This window comes from Alosa sapidissima, chromosome 9 (assembly GCF_018492685.1).
Source record: "Alosa sapidissima isolate fAloSap1 chromosome 9, fAloSap1.pri, whole genome shotgun sequence".
NCBI classification, from domain to species: Eukaryota; Metazoa; Chordata; class Actinopteri; order Clupeiformes; family Clupeidae; genus Alosa; species Alosa sapidissima.
In genome coordinates this window covers 1658310-1677703 of record NC_055965.1, presented here as the reverse complement: position 1 = coordinate 1677703, position 19394 = coordinate 1658310, and the positions used below count along the sequence as shown (strand labels likewise).

At 41.3% G+C, this 19394-nt stretch overlaps 1 protein-coding gene across 4 annotated transcripts; it reads left to right on the top strand.

The window, feature by feature from the left end:
• Positions 1 to 1465: 1465 nt before the first annotated feature.
• Positions 1466 to 12949, top strand: aftpha (aftiphilin a). 4 transcript variants are annotated; one of them, XM_042104801.1, is made up of 10 exons: positions 1466 to 1648; positions 3263 to 5008; positions 5347 to 5501; positions 5655 to 5781; positions 6244 to 6300; positions 6722 to 6844; positions 9462 to 9522; positions 10174 to 10257; positions 10476 to 10599; positions 11419 to 12949. In XM_042104801.1, exons 2-10 carry the CDS (start codon positions 3302 to 3304, stop codon positions 11564 to 11566), a joined length of 2586 nt encoding a protein of 861 aa, XP_041960735.1. In that variant the 5' UTR covers positions 1466 to 1648; positions 3263 to 3301; the 3' UTR covers positions 11567 to 12949. The 4 variants fall into 4 exon arrangements, with proteins under 4 accessions (XP_041960735.1, XP_041960733.1, XP_041960736.1 ...); XM_042104799.1 differs by having other exon boundaries at positions 5652 to 5781; XM_042104800.1 differs by lacking the exon at positions 1466 to 1648 and adding an exon at positions 1708 to 1854 and having other exon boundaries at positions 5652 to 5781.
• Positions 12950 to 19394: the final 6445 nt, after the last annotated feature.

The following is a 19394-nucleotide window of genomic DNA, read 5'->3' as shown; positions in this document are numbered from 1 at the left end:
TGTGCGTGTCCAGCTGCGAGATCATAACACATGGTTGGCACAATGTATTCACAACATAGGCTACCACATGATTGGCACGGTGTATTCACATGTCGACTTCTGGCAGCGGAAGAGGCGGGATATAGACAGCTGCCATATTGACGTTACAAACTCCATACATTTCTATGGAGGAATCTTTGAGTGCTGTGTCTCCTCATTAGAAAATCACACATCCACTGCACTCAGGCGATGTCCGTTTCACTGATTGTGAGGCTATAGCACCAATTGGCTGGACTGCTATTGATATAAGTCAGTCACTTTAAGTTTTATACAACCACTTATTCTACATTATATATATTTTTAATTAATTAACTTTGTAGAAATCTGTTTTCACTTTGACATTGATTTTTTGTAAATTAAAAAAAGGCCAAATTAAATAGACCAATTCCATTTGTAAAAGCAAAAAAGAGGAAGATATCAAAGGGAGATGAATACTTTTTATAGGCACTGCATTATGACACCTCACGACATGATAGTGAAAGCCAGTGATGGACCTCCACAGTGCTGCTGACAACTTGTGGGTCTCTGCATCGTTCCTGCGGACCGGAGGGGTCTCTGAACCATTCCAGCTAACCTTGGTGTCTCCGCTAAATTCCTACTAATCATGAGGTCTCCGGATCGCTCCTGCCAACTAGAGAGGTCTTTAAGAGACCGTCTTTCACATCGTTCCTGTCAAGATGGGGCCTTTGATAGGCCTCCACAGTGCTGCGTCCTGTAGGAACATTTGACGCACCACTGTTTTTATGGCAGCTTTTTTTTCTGTGCTGTTGTGGGGAAAAATGTGACTTTACCTTCCCACGTATGTTCAGTGTTGCTGTGTGGGACTTTTATTATTTCACCAGAGTGTGTGTGTGTGTGTGTGTGTGTGTGTGCATTTGTGTGTATTGACAATGACTTATGGGCAGTTTGGCTTTGTCTCCACATTTCTGAGATGGCCTTTTTAATGTGGGCGTAGTGGAGCATCAGTAACATCATCAACTGCAACTGACCAACCTGGGTTCAATTCCCGAATCTGCTGTTGTGATATTGCTTTAGATAAAAGTCTGCTACTAAGTATTAAGCTTAGTCTACTTTAACTTTCCCTATGTCAGCCATTTGAGAGACATACCATAGTTTGAGAGCCATGCATTTGTCACGTTGATGTTTATCTGCCTAAATTGTAGCTTTTGGCTGATGTTAGGATGAATCCTGACTTGTATTTTATCATGTTTCTTGATGTATTCAGAAATTCAGTTTGGGATGGGCAATGTAGTGCCTAGACAGTAACAACACCTAGAAAAAGTTGGCAACATTTAGGTGCAGATTTGGGAAAGATAAATGTGTCAAATGGGGTAGGCCTGCTATTTCATTAGCAGGTCCCACTGTCAACCTTTCCTACATGGGACAGGCACGACAGTGGGGACGGTCTGGGGACAGACTCACCTGCTATCCTAAACATCTTGATGCATTCTGGGTAATAATAGCAGAGGCAGAGGGTACCATTACCCGGCAGAATCAATCTTTACTGGATATATGCATCGTAACCATAAACATCAGGATCGATCAGTATTGTGCTGCTTGTATCTGTCTTATTCCTGAGTCATGTGGTTGAATCGTCAAGGTCCCTGAGGTGACGTTAAGTTCTTATTTTTTTCTATCTAGGTTTCTAGCAAACACAGGTTGATGACTCGGACGCGGAAAGAGCACTCATGGATTTATGCTAAATGACGTTAGCCATTGTTAGCATCATTGAGTAATAAAACCTTGAGAATGACGAAGTAACCCGTTTAACGTTATTGGAAGTAACAGTAGTCAGCGATAGAAGTAGTGGTGGTGGTAAGGTCAATTAAGTGTCCATTCAGTTGAGCGTCATTATTTACAATTATTGCCTCCAAACTGAATAGCTAGCTAGCTACGTCATTATTTGGCTTAGCTATGTTGCTAAGCTTAACGTTAACATTAATGTTGTAGTGAGCGTGCTAGCTAACGCCCATAGCCTGTAGCTAAATTAGCTAACTATTTTGTGAGACCAAGATAGTTTGCTAGTTAGTCTCTCAAGACAGATGTTAAATATATCCTTACTTGAAATATGAATTTATTGAGTTAACAACGTGTACTCACACGTGTATTCATAGTAGCGGGGAGTGATGATAACATTACTAGCTGGAATAGATTTCTCAGGTGAGGTCATGTTCAGTTAGCTTAGTGTTGGCCTGTTTGCTAGCCAGCTGTTAGCAAGCTGTCAGTGACAAATGTAAACACCGGCCTTCGTCAGATTTCTAGAGGTCTCAGACAGTGTACAGACAGAGTGGGCTAGTCATACGCTGGGAAACAGTAGCTGCAAGTTGTGTGAAATAGTTGTTCTCGTGCTAAGGTAAATTGCAACTGATTTCGCTGTTCAGCAAGGCTGACGTTACATTCCCCATTGCTCTATCCTAACGCTAGCTATTTGTCATCCTAAATGTTGATTTAAAGTGGCACAGGGTTAAACGATAGTTGATGACAATTCTCTGGTTGGATGCCAAATTCGTGTATTGGAACATCAGTCGGTGACATTTTAGCCTCACAGTCTAATAATGCTATATTAAGCTATATAAGGAATTTTACTTCTCCAAAATGTATGGTGATCTTATAGCAGCTGTGAGTTCAAATTGTGGTTGGAATATATTAACACAAACCATTTACTGAGAGAGCTGTGGATAGTGTAGAGTAGGCTTGTTCTGCAAAATGAAGACTTATCGCACACTGCCTTGTACGTCCCAAGATAATGATTAGGCCTAGCCTACATGATTTGATACAGCAGTGTTTCCCAGAGAACTGAATTCCATTTGTGGTGGTTGGTTTGCAGAATTAACTTGAATGCAATTTAACAAATTAGCACAGCATGGTTATGATGCTAACCAGAATTAAGCACAATTTAGTACAACCTGAAAGATCATTGTGTGGTGGTCAATGTTGATATTGTGGTGGGCCGCCACAAATAAGTCAATGTATGGGAAACACTGCACAGACACAACTTTATACAAAATTTCACCTCAATGCAAGGTCAGTGATACATACTGTGTATAGCCTTTTTATTTCTGAGAGGAGTGGTACTACTTTTGTCATTCATTCACAAAACAAACAACATAGCTGTTGTTTTGACGTTTTGATGTTTTGACATGTTTTGGGGAAAAAAAGTAGGCTAGCTTGGAAAGTCAGTCTTTAGTTTGCCTTGATGCTAATTTGTGTTGTCTACATACAGGTGTGACCCTGTGGTTCTGGTGTGACTGGCACAGGGACGATGGAGCCCGATGTCATCCGCATGTACTCTTCTTCTCCTCCTCCGATGGAGGATGGTGCAGAGGAGGATGATGATGAGTTCGGTGACTTCTCTGGAGTACCCAACAGCATCAGCCTCACTGAGTTTAACATAGCAACGACATTCAGCCAGTCACAGAACCCCACTGCTACCTCTCCCCCAGAGCTCCTCAACAACGGTGGACTCTCGGACCATGGGGGATCTGCAAAGGCTAATGGTGTAGTCATGGGGCAAGGAGATGGGGAGGCCCCGGGGCACAGAGTTAGCACAGAGGAGCTTAAACAGTTAGCAGAGCATTCACAAACCGCTACCCACACAGACTCCATGTTAATCAGTGGGAGAGACTGGACTGAGGTGGACAGTGTGGACTGTAATGGCAGTCCGGAGGACACAAGTCGACTCACAAATGGTTTTGCAGCTTGTGATGAACAGGGAACCCCTCCCCTCGACACTCATGCACCTGTAAAATCCAGAGGCCCAGACGCTGCTACTGAGTGCTGCCGGACTTCGAGTGGCATCGAAAATGAGGATGACTTTGCAGATTTTGCAACATTCTCCAACACTAACAGTCACGGTCAGAGCAATGACCTCTCGAACCAGAACACTAACTGGGGAAACCCATTTGTTGCTGAATGGAAAGCGGAAAACACCCCCCATCCAAGCTCTGATGGAGAGTGCTCCATCCAGTCAGGCATGGAAGAGAATGCGCTTAGGGACCCTTGTGCTGCTGGGATTGACGGGCAGTCGCTCTCCACTGGTACCTCGAGGGGAGTGAAAAATGGAGATGGAGGCAGTGTCCACTCGTGGCCTGATGCTGACACTGAAAGGGACACGGAAACTGACACCTCACGTACTGCATACACAGAGCAGACAGAGATCACTCTTAATGGCGAGGTGCAAGATGGCTCAGAAGATGAAGGTGCCAAGGTTCACAGCCCAGGCTCGTCTAGCATCCAGTGCACAGATGAGCAGTCAGAAGAGAAGCAAGATAGCTCGGGGAATGACAGTGAGCCAGAGACAGAAACAGAGACGTCGTTTGGCCGGCCGCTGTCCACTGATGCCCTGGAGGAGTTTGGTGATTTTAGCACTACAGGCTCTGTTCCCTCGCCCCCGCTACAAGAGGAGACGGCCACGCCAGCTGACCACAGTCAGATGGCTGAGGATGGAGACGAGGAAGAGTTTGGTGATTTTGGAGACTTCTCATCCACGCCGGGAGGCTTTGGTTGTGGACAGGAATTCACCAGCTTCACCCACCCACAGAGACTACAGGTGCCAGGTGTGGTTACAGCAGATGCACACGCCGATATTAGGGAAGACTCGAAATTGCAGACAGAGGAGTTGAGCTCCGTTTCCTCCAGAGACCCAACAGAGTCTGAATATAAGGCAGACAATGAACAGCAGCCAGAAGAGGATCCTGGGAATATACCGGTCAGTGACAGTTTCGCAGACTTCCACTCGGCTCCAGTGGGAGGCGATGAGAGTGGGGGGACAGACGACTGGACGGCCTTTGAGGAGCAGCAGGAAGAGAAGGACGCGGGTCCTGAAGAAGAATCGTGGGCGACCTTCGGGCCACAGCAGTCAACAGCACTTTCGGAGGATGCTTCAGAGGAAGACTGGCAAGAGAGCCAGCAGCCACTCACAGTGCCTCCCAGCTGCAGCAGCGACAGCAGCAGGACCGATGGTGCAACAGTGAGTGTGTTTGTTGTCTAGGAAACAACCATTGTACTTGTATTGTAGCCACACCTGGCATTACCTGCATGAGGTTCTGTTTGTTTTGCTTCGGCAGGATAGTTAGCATTATATAGTGTTTAAATATTACATTGACAGTTATGCACTGTCATAATATCCCATCTGACATCTGGAGACTGATGTGGTGACTGCTGATCTACAGTGTGTCAGTGCATTCATCATGCACATAACTGTACTGTCAAACTATGCTTTCAAACTATGTTTTCTCTTGAGTTGCACGCTCACACTGGCTTTTGGGTCTGCTCTTTTGTTGATGTTTTGTTGATACGTTTCTGAAGGCTGCACTGTTGAGTCGGTTGGAGAAGCTCTTCCAGAGCAGTTTTCCTGAGGCACCCATGGCACCTGTAGAAGAGGAAGTATTTCACCTCCAGAGCTTCCTCAAGCCAGCAGATCAATCACAAGCAGAGGGGTTGGAGGGTGCAGCAAGGAACAAGTGAGTGCAGTCTCACCATCTCTCTCCTCTTCATTTGCATTGGATCAATTGAAGTGCTCAAAGTGATGTCCAAAACAGATCAAAGTGTCTACAGGAGTACGTTTGATATCCATTATCTTTTCGTGTGTGTGTGTGTGTGTGCGTGTGTAGTAGGGGAGTTCGGGACGTGTGGAGGCAGTTGCAGGACATTCACAATGCCTTTGGCCTCCAGCACCAGTGGGGTGGTTCCCATAGCAACAAGATGTTGTTGTGCTCTCTGGGAATTGACACAAGGAACATAGTAAGTTTTGTTAATTATTGTTGTTGCTCATGAATTTACTTAGGTTGATGGAAAAGAACTTGCCACACTAGGATCAGAGATGTCAACAAACAGAATTCATCCTCCTTTACAAGCCCAACTTAACTACCCAATTCAGAGACAGTTTTTATCCACAAGTCATTGATAACGTCAGTAACACTCACAACATTTCATTATTCAAAGCGTACCCATTCCATATGATCACCCTACACATGTCTCGGTGTTTACAGGGCCTTTACTGATTGCACTGCTTACCATTGCCTCTTTAATTATATCTCCTTATATCTTTCTTTTTGCACTTAGTACTTTCTATTAGGAGAAACAGATGAGATCTCAATAAGAGCTAATTTATTTGTCTTGAGACAAAGAAAAGACATTTTTGAGATAAGGAATCCTCCTTTGGGATGTTTTTGCTACATCTTCTGTGTCCTCTCTCTTACACAGTTGTTCACTGGTCAGAAGAAGCAGCCAGTCATTGTTCCCATGTATGCTGCCAGCCTGGTGAGTGAACGTGCCAGGTGTTGGTCACTTTATTGGTAGGGATGTGATGATACAGGAATGTACTGGTTTGGTTTTATCCTCTTTTCACAGTTCTGTTCCATGCTCATTTTTGTGTCAAAAAATGTATTTATAGCACACAGCCCTACTTACATGTATGTGTGTCATGTTCCACACATCTTGGTCTTGGCACACAAAAAGTTAAACACTGTATTTCCACCCCACCTTGTTAAACAGATTTGTTTTTAAAACCTAACAGAGTTGTCCATTCTGAGCATACCCTCAGTGTCAGTGTAAGGCTGTAGTCTCCATATCAATTCATGCTGTCAGTGTTTGACTGTCTGTACAGTAGCATGTTGATTTTCTGCATAGCAAAGGTTGCTGACTGTGTCTGGGGTTCTGTCCTGTCTTCCTCTATGTGCAGGGAATGCTGGAGCCTACCAAAGAACCAGTGAAGCCCGTCTCCGCTGCCGAGATGATCGCCTCTATAGCACAGATGCCAGCAGTGGCCACTGAAATAAGCACCACGACTACAGACCCAGGCCAGGTACAGTAGAGAATAAGCAGCACGACTACAGACCCAGGCCAGGTACAGTAGAGAATAAGCAGCACGATTACAGACACAGGCCAGGTAGAGTAGAGAATAAGCAGCACGATTACAGACACAGGCCAGGTAGAGTAGAGAATAAGCAGCACCACTAGACACAGGCCAGGTAGAGTAGAGAATAAGCAGCACGACCACAGACACAGGTAGAGTACAGAATAAGCAGCACGACCACAGACACAGGCCAGGTAGAGTAGAGAATAAGCAGCATGACCACAGACCAGGGTTCCAGCGGATCCTTAAAAAGTCTTAAAAAGTATTAAATACAACTTTCGGTTTTTAAGGCCTAAAAAAGTCTTAAATTGACTGGAATGTCTTGAATTTTCGAAAAGGAGGTATTAAATTTGTGTATGGGACTGCCAGCGAGTGCGAGAGAGTGAGTGAAATGTCTCCATCCGGTTTCGTGTAATTGTGGCTCTAAGGCTACTGAAGGAAGTGTAGTGGTTGCAGAGTGAAGGTGTTTTTCACAGGTGTCGTTAAAGGTGTGAAAATGGTAAGAATATGTAAAAATATGCCTTACGTTTTGTGTTGTAGTCGAGGGCTGAGAGATACGTAGGTAGCCTATGCAAGCGATAGAGCCTGAGAAGGAGCTGGTAAGCCAGTTAGCGATAGGGTGGCCTACGTTCGGATTTGGGCCGGACAGTTTAAAAGCCCTGTCCAGTGCAGTCTCAGGCCAGACGCTCATTTGTCCTCCTTTTTGGAGTTGCGCTGGGCTTCTAGAATCTTTGCTCGGACGCAGCATCGTTTCACAAATTATGGACGCGAAGACTGCTGGTCAAATTATGCGCGGTGCTTCTGTCACTCGTCTGATCATTTGCTGCGCAATTTATGAAGGAACCACAGACCGACAGAGGAAATACAGATTAAGTTGATCTGTTGCATCTCTAGCGTGTTTTGCTGGCCTAGCCTAAGTAAATATCTGTCTAAGTTATAATAGGCCTACCTGTAATACATGTACCTGTCTGCATCTTGCTTGCCAGCCTTTCCCAGTACTTCGCAAAAGTTGTGAAATATAACCGCATATTTTTTTTTTATGTCGGCGACTGGCTACATAAAAAAACGCATCTGTAAATGTGTTCATAATATGTGCATGCTTGAGATGAAACCAGCAGGTTTTACAATGTTTCAGTCAAGCTTTGGTTGGTTTAAATACAACTGGTATGCAAAATGTAAAGAAGTGGATTAACTTTGATTTGCTGTGCTGCATATGGGACAATAGATGCCTAGTAAAGTTAGTAGGCTTATTCAAATATTTAAATAGTCTACCTTTGAAAAAAAAATTGAAGGGAGTCCAGTCCAGTACACATGTTTGGCAAGTAGCCTAGGCTACTACAGACACAGGTGAAGAACAGCCTCAGACAGTAGCACAACCAGATATGTACAGCCAGCTTCAAAAGCAAGCAGCCTAGACCCTAAAATTGGGCATTTATAGCAGTGAAGGTAAATACACAATTATTTTTTTTTGCCAAAATATATTTGGTAACGTCTGTAGACATCCAAAATGGGGTGGGTGTTAAAATTAGTAGAAAATAACTATTGCATAAAACAGTTTTAAGTTGTATCTTTTTTGCTGTGGTATAGTCTTAATTTTTCCATTTAGATGTCTTGAAAAGGTCTTAAAGGTCTTTAAATTTGCACTTGGAAAATGTGCAGATACCCTGACAGACACAGGCCAGGTAGAGTTAAGAATAAGCACGACCACAGACACAGGCCAGGTGGAGTGCAGAATGCAGACATCTCAAAGTTAGGTGTAGTTTACAGAGCTGGTTTCCCTGAAATCATACTTTGCCCTGGAGTTGAGTTTTCCCTTATTTGGCTATTGCTTTGTAATCCTAATTATGTCCCACTGCCTGATTCTAAACAGCATGTTGAACATACATTCACTAGCAAAGCTACCATGTTTAAAATGAAAGGAAAGAAGATAATCACTAATGTGCCCTAGTGGTTTTGTCATGTTTAGAGCCAATCCATATGTAATATTGAATATGAATAAGATAAATTATTGCTTTATAAGGCACATCATAAACATGTTTGGCAAACAGCATAATTATAAGTCAGGTAACACACTTAACATGGGATGTATGTTAACTTTGTTTTAAATGGAAGAGAGAGAATACATATCATTTAGGATTCTATTGGCATGACATTTAAGATCATCTTTTTGAGTAATGGTGAAGGCAGGGGTCCGAATGGTGGTGAACATGTACAATTTTAATAACTTCTATTCAAAATTGTGAAAGCAGTCATAAAACCATGGCAATGAGGGATGCGTGGGGGCAGATATCGTCCTGATTAATATCGATTCAGAAGTATTTGGACCTATTCTTTTTTTTCCATATTTGATAATCAGCAGGCTTGCCACACCAGCCTACACTCACTACACTACACACATAATCAATTGAGTTTGCTATTAATATTTCTTCTAATTAAAAAAAAAAAAAAAAAAATTAAAAAAGAGAGCGGGTCACAATGCACTGCATATGCCTGGTCTGTATCACTGTAGGCCCAAACGCTTTGGTCATTGTATGGTTTGATCCGAGTTTCACTTTCTCACCACTAGGAGGTGCTCCCCCCTGTCCAGTTTGATTGGAGCAGCAGCGGCCTTACGAACCCTCTGGATGGCAAGTCTCTCTCCCACGCTCTCATTCCTTTCTCATGTCTGCCTTTCTGATTGATCTTGAAACATTTTAGTTTTGTCATACATGAAAATCAGTGGCATTTTACTAACAGTGCTTTTGAGCGATGATGTTCAAGCAAAGCGCAAGCCCCTAATGCGGGCACCAACAAATACCTTATCACATACTTCACTTTTAAAACACATTTTTCAGTCAATGCTCTTTGTAGCTGTGGCTGTTAACAATACAATCAGAAACATAACCAAAGAAAACACCTGGATGCAGTCCTTGTGCAAGCACTAATATCAACAATTGCCAACAAAATCTTCAGACATACATACATACATACATACATACATACATACATACATACATACATAACATACATACATAGTACATATTCAAAATAAAATGTTATTATACAATCAAAGTCTTTGAATATCAGATGCATGTTAAATTATCTCTCTATTTAACCTGTTTAACTAATGTTTAACATCTCATTTCCTCTCTTTCTCTGTCATTTTCTCCTCCTCTATCTGTTATTTTTCTGCCTTTCACATGCTTACTTGCCATATATCTTCCTCATTGTCAACCCTCTGCTCTCCATGCCTCAATTCCTCTGCCATGTGTGTGTGTGTGTGTGTGTGTGGCTCATAGCGAGTGGTGGCTCCTCTCTTCTTAACCTGGACTTCTTTGGGCCAGTGGAGGAGCTTGTCCCCGGCAGTGGCACGTCCATCCCAGGTCAGCTACCACCACACCTGCCCCTCACTCAGATGTGCCTGCCCTTACTCTCATTTAACAACCTCTCCTGTCTCTGCCCTTCCCATAGGAGTAATATCTCTCTTTCAGTAGTGTTTGTTTGTTTTTGTATAAAAGAACGTCTTCACTGTGTGTATGAATGCAATGGCCCTTATCTTTGTCAGAGCATCTAAAACAAGGCGCCTGCGTGTTGGTTGCAGGTGTGGATCCTGAGCTGTATGAGCTCACTACAGCTAAGCTGGAGCAGAGTGGCACAGGCAGCCGGGTAGCCGACGCCTTCGCTCGCCTTATGTCCACTGTGGAGAAAACCAGCACGTCCACCAGGTATGCGCTGCAAACTCCTCACACACTTCTGTGGAGTTTGAAAATGACCCAGCAGATCAGATGCAGAGTCAGTGTTGCAAAAATGAAACTTTTCAGCAAAATCCACAACACACCTTTCTGGGCTTTTAGAGTCTGCAACAACTTAACTTAAATTGATTTAAAAATAGTTTCAAACAGAATAGTTGTTGCTCACATAAATTAGCTCTTAAATATAGTTTATGGATTAATGTCACCTTGCTATAAAAAGATTGACAACTGCTAGCACATCTGAACATTTCAAATTTAATTTTCATCTCTTTCATCTCAATTTTGTGTATAAAAATGAGTCATTTGCTGTCCATCGGAAGAGGTATGCTTTATTATGGGTCCATCAGTAATATTCTTCTACTTTTTTTTTACAATTAATCAGATGTTATGTCAGCTCTTCGATCAGGCACACAAATAAGACATACAACGGGGGAAATAAGTATCGAATGCATCAACATTTTTTCTTTCCTGTGTCATTCCACTTTATTACACATAACGTTATTTATGGACTTAAATGTTTGGTTTTATTAGTTTTGTTTATATGTGTGGATTTCCTGAGTTAGTATTAATGTCTGGTGAACATTTCATATGAATAGCCTCATTGGAAATATACTTACAAAAAAAAATGTTGACGCGTTTAATACTTTATTTCCCCCGCTGGAGATTGCAGGGGGAAATCGTAATTAGCCATGCTTTTTCCACTACTACTTTTAAGCTTATTTGAGTGACCACTGAAGTAAAGCTCTGCCCGTGTTGATCTGTGTTTGTCTTTGGGTGCGTTTCCCCTGGCAGAAAGCCCCGCAAGGAGGAGAACCTTAGTGCAGAGGCTCTGAAGGTTATCACCAGCCTGCCCGATCTGTCCTTCATGCAGGCCAAAGTGCTGATGTTCCCCACCTCCCTCACGCCTCTGGCCTCCGCCTCCTCCCACATAGCTGACTGACGGCCGTCTGGCCTGCCTGATCCACTACTGTCCTCTGCTGTGCTTCATCCTGGGCCTAAGGGGCTTGCTCTCCAGCCATCTGAGGGTCACCTCCACTGTCTTGGTTCTCATATCATTTTTTACCTTCAGCGTTTTTTTCCTTTTTTTTATGGGTTTTAATTATTTTTTAGTAATATTTAATAATAGCCAGTTATGTGGAGGAGTTGGTGGGTTCGACCAGGGAATATTATTGTGGTTGCAGAACAAGAACTGGAAATGATGCTGTTTGAATGAAGAGAATGCGTACACATTGGTTTGTAGATCATGTTCTTAAAGAAGTTTGATTACAAGAATTTGTTAGAAGAATCAGTCTGTATATAATCAGGGATGATTTTTGCTCTTTATTCATTTGAGGATTACTTAAATCAACAGTGTGGGTGAGCTGTATAATATGTGTGTCTTAAATGAGGAAACAATGGTTTAAAATCCTTTAGGTGAGGTGCAAATTAAGTGATATGAAGATATATAACTTGAATACCACACTGCCTGCAAGATCCAGCTGTCATCTTTGTGCTCTTGCTGAGTTTAATCTATTTGGTTCTGAGGGTGCACCCACGTTTTGTTCACACTTGATTTTCCAGCATACACAGTATGCACCATTACTATGATAATAGTTTTTCAACTTTGTGTTGGCCTGTACTTTCATTACGTCTCCCTTGAGGAAAACACATCTAAAATCACAACCACAAGGTACAGGTGGCAGCATTCTGTAGCTGTGTGTGTATAATGTGTGTACCTATGACGCGTGTGTACGTGTGTGTGTGTGCGTATGTGAGTGTGTGTGTGAGATCGAGAGACAGAGAATATGTTACACCTGCTGTAACCTGGGGAATATTGTGTGGAGTTCATGCACCTTTTTGTTCTTTTTTATATATATTTGTAGTTTAAGTCAAAACCACTGGCAAATATTTATTTTGAAGGAACAGAAAAGCAAGAGTGAAGGGTCAGCTCACTAGGGAACAAGGGACCAATTTCTGCTTCTTTTTCTGTGTGTGTACCCTGTGGTTTAAAAGTGCTTTCTTTTCTCATCTGCTGTCCTTATTCTGTATCTCTAATTTGCATTTTCTTTCCTCTTCATTTTTGTCAGTACCACTGCTAACTGTCTCCCGGAGGATTTTGCACATTGTAATGATAAAGTGGATGTACCGTCATAGTTCTCTGTGGCTGCTGACAACAGATGAAACTATGGCCTGTAAAATGTATGGGGGAGTTCCTATGGAAAACGAGTCACTTGAAGAGCCTGTACAGACGTACGTGCATGCCAGGGTTCTTTTCAGATTATACGTGTGTAAATTTACTTTTAGTGTACACAACAAATAAAACATGTAATTTAAGAGTAAAATGGGCCAGTTTTTGTTTTGTTTTTTTGTACTTAAGACCTTGACATGCAAAGGAACAGCAGAATTACACAGGAGCAGCAATAGCAAAACAATACAAAAAACATGATGGAGATTCTGGACTTTTTGCCCTACAAAAATAAAATATGCAACAGGTAGCAAAGAAACAGCATGACCAAGCCTGAAGAATTCTGGTGGTATATCAGTTCTGCTCCTCTGAGGCCAGTTCTTGTTGAACCTGGAGTAATTCCATTGTGTTGACTGATAGCTCTACAGGAGGAAACATGGTGTTGACACATCAACAGTTGTGAGGAGGTCCAGGTAAATCCACAGTGAGTGACAGTAAGATTATGTTTTAATAAGAATATCGACAAAAACAACTATCGACAAGAACTACGACAGAAAAATAGCAACAACTATTTCTGAAATCAGGTTATCCTGTAGGTTCAGACAACTGCAAGATCATGCATATGATGTTTTAGAAAAGTTAACTTTATGCGCTGATTTGAGTCAAAGGTGAATTTGATTTGTTATTGTTGGGATAGCTAATTTGCTGTTTCAAGACAACAAAGTTGACTTGAGTCTAATATATCAGTGATATATTAGAGGTTGACAGTGGATCCAGCTTTACCTAGAGCAGTGGTTCTCAAATGGGGGTACACGTACCCCAGGGGGTACGTAAGATTTTAAAATATACATATATTTAAAAGGTAGAATACATGCAAAAATACTTTTCTTTACAATTATTTAATAAATATTTCAGGAAAATTCATAAAAGTTCATAAAATTAATTTTATATTTCAGTAGGCTGTTCAATTTCATTATCCTAAAAACACAGAGTCCCCCCCATACCAGGATGGTTCGACCCAACCTGTCACATGCCACCCGCCATCACCTGTCAAAACTCAAACGATGGAGTCGTGGTTGAAGCGTAGCGGTAATTCACGCTGGTTAGGGGGTACTTGGCTGAAAAAAATATTTCACAGGGGGTACATCACTGAAAAAAGGTTGAGAACCACTGACCTAGAGGGTGACCCTCAGGGCTGTTTCCTCATCCCTCTCACTAGGGGCTCTTGAGAGAACAAAAATCCACCTTCAGGCTGCCACATACTCCCCCACATAGCAGACCCCTCAGCATCCATGCCAGTACCGTGAGCAGACCCCCCCCCCCCCCCCCCCCCCCCCACATTGTTAATGGCCCCGCCCCCGTGCACCTCCCCAGGGGCCTTATTTATAAAGCGTTCTTACGCACAGATTTGATCTTAGACCGTGCGTACGCTCAAATCCATGCCAACGCTCAGATTTATAAAAACCGTCTTTGACGTGGAAAAGTGCTTATCTCCACGTCAGGTTCAAACTTGACGTACGACCATTTCCTTGTGGTAATGCCTAAAGGTTGATTATTCACATTACTGCAAGTAATCTGAGGTCTAAGTGCGATCAAAATTCCAAGACCAACGATCTCATGTCTTTCTTTGCCATATGCATGATCAGTATCAGAAGATTTTTAAAGACGTTTTTGGACGCAGCTTAATGTTTCATGGTTTAGCATAAAACTGCTAATGAGAACTATAGCCCACTTAAGAAAGTGAAAAAACGTATAGCTTAGGCCTACTTATTTAATAATATCTAAAAAAAACACCAAGACCTACGATAGAATGATTGAAACATTCTTACAGGTGATCTAGTATATTTAGTGTTCTCACCAATCTAATATTGACCATAAAATGTCCAATTGTCCTCGTTTAGGAGAGGAAAAGTACATTTGTGCCAGGGATATAGTGGTAAAATAAGAGGTGGGTGAACTATGAATTATGCAATCTCGGTGAGGTGGACTGCGCCATGCGGTATCGGATTTTTTAAAAAGGCATTCAGAACATGTTTAATAATGGTGGAGGTTATTGTACAGTATTGGGAATATAGGATAGTATTGGATAATACAGTTGTGAATGTTAAAAGTGAATAAACTCTTTTGAGAGGTGGATAAACTCTAATAAGAGGTGGGTAGGCCTAAACTCTATTTCTGAAATTTCAGAGGTGGATAAACTGTGTTTACTCGCGTTTAGCCTCCACTACATACTAATTTGCGCTGATAGGCCTATTCCCAGCTTCGTAACAGAAAGGTAATATTTGAAAGTAAGCTATACAATGTAGGCTTTAGATATTCTATATCATATATAGCCTACACAACCAAGGGACGGAAGTTATCTTCTGAAAGCAAGGCATCTTCATATTTAGTGTTGCGTCGGAGTTGCGTAAAGAGGTGCAGTGCGCGCAGCTGTTTGCTTTTTTTGACTGGCAGTGCCCAATATCAGATGACAGTAGCCTACGTGAGTTGAATAATGTAGGCTAAAATATAAAGGTAGGCCTAAAGCAAACAATAAAGGACAATGTTTAAGCCATTGGACATTATTGAAAGAAAACGATAGCAAAGATATGCAGAATGAATGAATAATGACCGGCGAACTAGGGTACTTTTTCAACAAAACATAGCCTATCCTAAAAGAAACGTTAAGCCTACATGACATATCACGCTTTAGTCCTCTGTTTTGTAGACTAAATCAGCATATTACCCTGGGTCATATTGGAAACGTACAGTAGCCTACGGTACCATAACGTACAGGATTATGCTGTAGGCCTAGGTCTTTCCTTCATAAGATAGGCCTACCCAATTTAATTTTTCTACAAAGTAGGCCTAAACATAGGCTACTAAAGGTTGATTATTCACATTACTGCAAGCAAAAGGAATGAAAGCGAGCAGAGGACAATGGACATGGATGCATACGATCTCTTTCCAGAAAGCTTTGCCGGAAAAAAACATAATTAGTTAAGCTATTCGAACTGACGCATATAGGCTAGTTAACATCAGATGGCATAGGCTAGGCCTATACAATGTTTTCAATATATAATTTTACATAGGCTACAGCTTTTAGGCCATTGATTTCATGAAAACATATGCTAATGATATTGATGAGCTGGCCCATCTTCTGTGCTCTCTCTGTACGTGTGAGCTGTTCCTCCCAGCAGATGCACAAGGATTATGGAAACAGATTCAGATTCATGGTAAACCATGCTCAATGTTTGTTATATTTATCTAAAATATGACATTCTATAACAAACATGGCAACAAATATATCAAATATATTACACCAACAAATATCATATATCACATCACATCACATTGACATGAGTTTATATAGTGCCTGAAATGTCCAATGAGCATTCAGTAAGGGATGATAAATGAAACTAGCTGATGTCCCAATGTTCCAATCTAGATTATCTCACTTATTAAAAACATGGATAGAATTAAGGGGAAATGACATGGCCTGGCCAAGTGACCAAGGGGTAAGAATCCTGGAGCCAAAAGCAGAGTCCGGCAAGAATGACACTTAAAGATGTTATTTGTAGTGCTGTCAAACGATTAAAATTTCTAATTCGCGATTAATCGCTGAATTCCTATAGTTAATCACGATTAATCACATATTTTATCATATGGTTAAAACTCTGCATTTCTGAACTTTCCAGGAGTCCATATTAACAATAAAGCAATTATTGTGTATCTTGATTGGGATTCAAATGAAAGCAAAGCAAGTTACTTTATTAACTGAACTTTAAGACGTAGGTCTATTTGATTATTTCAAATCAAATTTCAAAAGATGTACAGCAGACCTGAGGCAACATATTCTTCAGAAATGTAGCTGATATAAACGGAAATAAATGCTACCGCAGAAGTGCGTGCACAAAATGTAGGCCTACACACATTATAAAGGGCATAACAAACAGAAAATATTATATTCATACTATATTCATTATCTTTGAGTTCAGTTGAAAATAAGGAACTTTTCAACATGAGTGCATTGCCATTTTATAGGCCTACAGTCTATGGTGCACTCACTTGCACACACATCAGCGCCGAAGTTTTTAACAGGCAAACACTGGATGAACAATGGATTTTATGGAGCAGCGTCGACCAAATATAACTGAATCGTGATTTACACGGCGCCAAAGTGCGATGCTGGTGTGCGGAGTTGTATTGAAAAGAATGTAATCTAATGTAAATGAATGTCGAAAGCAGAGTGCATCGCAAATAGTAGCAGCTAAAGAGGAATGTTGATAACAGAACAAGTGACGGTGAAAGAATCTTTGGCGGCGCACATTTAAAGCGTCAGCCTAGGCTACTTTGGCCGGCTCGTAAGCCCAAACAAGAGCTTTTAATCAAGAAAAGATACAAGATACATTTAATCTGAATCACGCCCCATTTTAGAGGAAAACAAGTTAACATTATATCATTGATAGACATCTATTTTTAATTCACAGGACATTCAATCATTTTACTAACACGGCAGTTATGAAGAATTATGTTTATGTAACTTACTCATGTCGAAACTATGTACATTACCAACCTAATTCGTTTGCAATACCCCATGTTGAGAACAAATTTAGCATGTACACTTACCATAATATCCCATGCAAAACGGTTAGCTTGCTAGCTAGCTAACTGTGGAACTCAGTATAACATAGCTTTTAGAAGTAGGCGAAGTAGGCTGCAGGCAGGTAGCTGGTGGATACATAACTGGCATGCGTAAGGTAATGGTAAGGTAAAAGCAACGACCGAAATGCAGTGTTGAAACACGTGTATGAAACGTATTAAATATGCAAACACAGATTCGGTATAAACACTGCGACAGCATGTGAAAAAACTACAAAGTTTGTTTAACCAAAAAGAATGTTAATCTCGCGTTAAAAAAATTGACGCCGTTAAAATAGGTTTACGTTAACGCCGTTAATAACGCGTTTAACTGACAGCACTAGTTATTTGCAAATGCAACAGGCTACAAATCATCAGGGGGGTATTTCAAGTATGTGGTTTAGTAGCAAACCTGGGTATGTTAACTCAGAGTAAGTGGTAAACCACCTATACAACAAGAGCCCTATGGCATTGTTTTGTAGGAGGATGAAGCCATACAGCTCTTCTATTAGAAGGTTTACCTCTTACTCTGACTGAGTTAACTTATCCAGGTTTGTCACTAAACCACACACTTGGAATAACCCCCAAACTGTGCAGCAGTTTACAAAACAATGTATCCACTCCATCAGGACAGACCGAGTTTGTAAACAATGTTCCAAAAACACGAAATCATAGTGAAAATACAAAGGGCAAGGGCAGCCGTGGCCTACTGGTCAGCACTTCAGACTTGTAACCGGAGGGTTGCTGGTTCGAACCCTGACCAGTAGGAACGGCTGAAGTGCCCTTGAGCAAGATACCTAACCCCTCACTGCTCCCCGAGCGCCGCTGTTGTTGCAGGCAGCTCACTGCGTCGGGATTAGTGTGTGTTTCACTAATTCCAGATTGGGATAAATGCAGAGACCAAATTTCCCTCATGGGATCAAAAGAGTAAATAAACTATATAGTACAGTAGCTCAAGACTTCTTAGACTGGCTCATAGTATCAGGACGCATAAAAAGAATTCTAATAAAAAAATCTCATCTCATGTAACAGAAGTCAATCTCTGCAGCCTTCTCATGCAGTTTTTATGTTAAGCAAATTTAAACAGAAACTGAGTTATTCTTAGAGATTTGGCATGGCATCAGTCATGGTTTATATGCACAGGGAAAATACCCTACCAAAGTAAGAGCTCAAATAGTTCTAGGAGCTTGTAGATTTTTCTTTTTTTTGTGGAAGGGTACTAACCAGTATGGCAACAACTGTACATCACCTTTGTCAGTAACCTTTGCCAGATCAGCTGTTCTTACCATCATTTATCTTATGTCAATGCAATTGTCAGGCTCCAATTTGTCAGAACCAGAGCATGACACCCATTGAGTACAACATTCATGGACTCTGCTTACAACCAATTAAAGTCAATTTCTGTGATTTGATGGAATGCGATCAAATGGTCGTACATGTTGGTAAGTTTGGCTCCTCCCAGTAGCATTGAGGGCCGCATGCAGAGGCCTCATCTGGGACCTGATGGCTTTACAAGTGCAGTTATCCACCACAAAGGGGAGGTGTTCACATACTACTGAAGGAACAAGTTTGAAGTTCTAGTTGGGAATAGGAAATGTGATGGATTCACGTATCAGGGTCCTTTTGTCTTTTGTATAATTTTGCCACAAATGTTTATGACATATACCAAAGGTGAATTATAATCTGAATAACCATTTTCTGCATAATGCAAAACTATATTCTAGTTCCTCTGCTGACTGATAGAATTACAGGAGGATATGAAATATGCATATGAAATTACATGATTATTTATTTATTCAATACATTTTGACCCTAGATAATTGTGTGTAATTTCTCAACCTAAGCTATGCCTACTCTGACATCTACATTACATCTTCAAAGATTTCCCTGATTCTTAAGATGGTCTGAAATGAGCATATACATTATTCTGTTAAATTCCATTAAATCTATGACTATTATCTATGATTGTTTATTATTACTATTA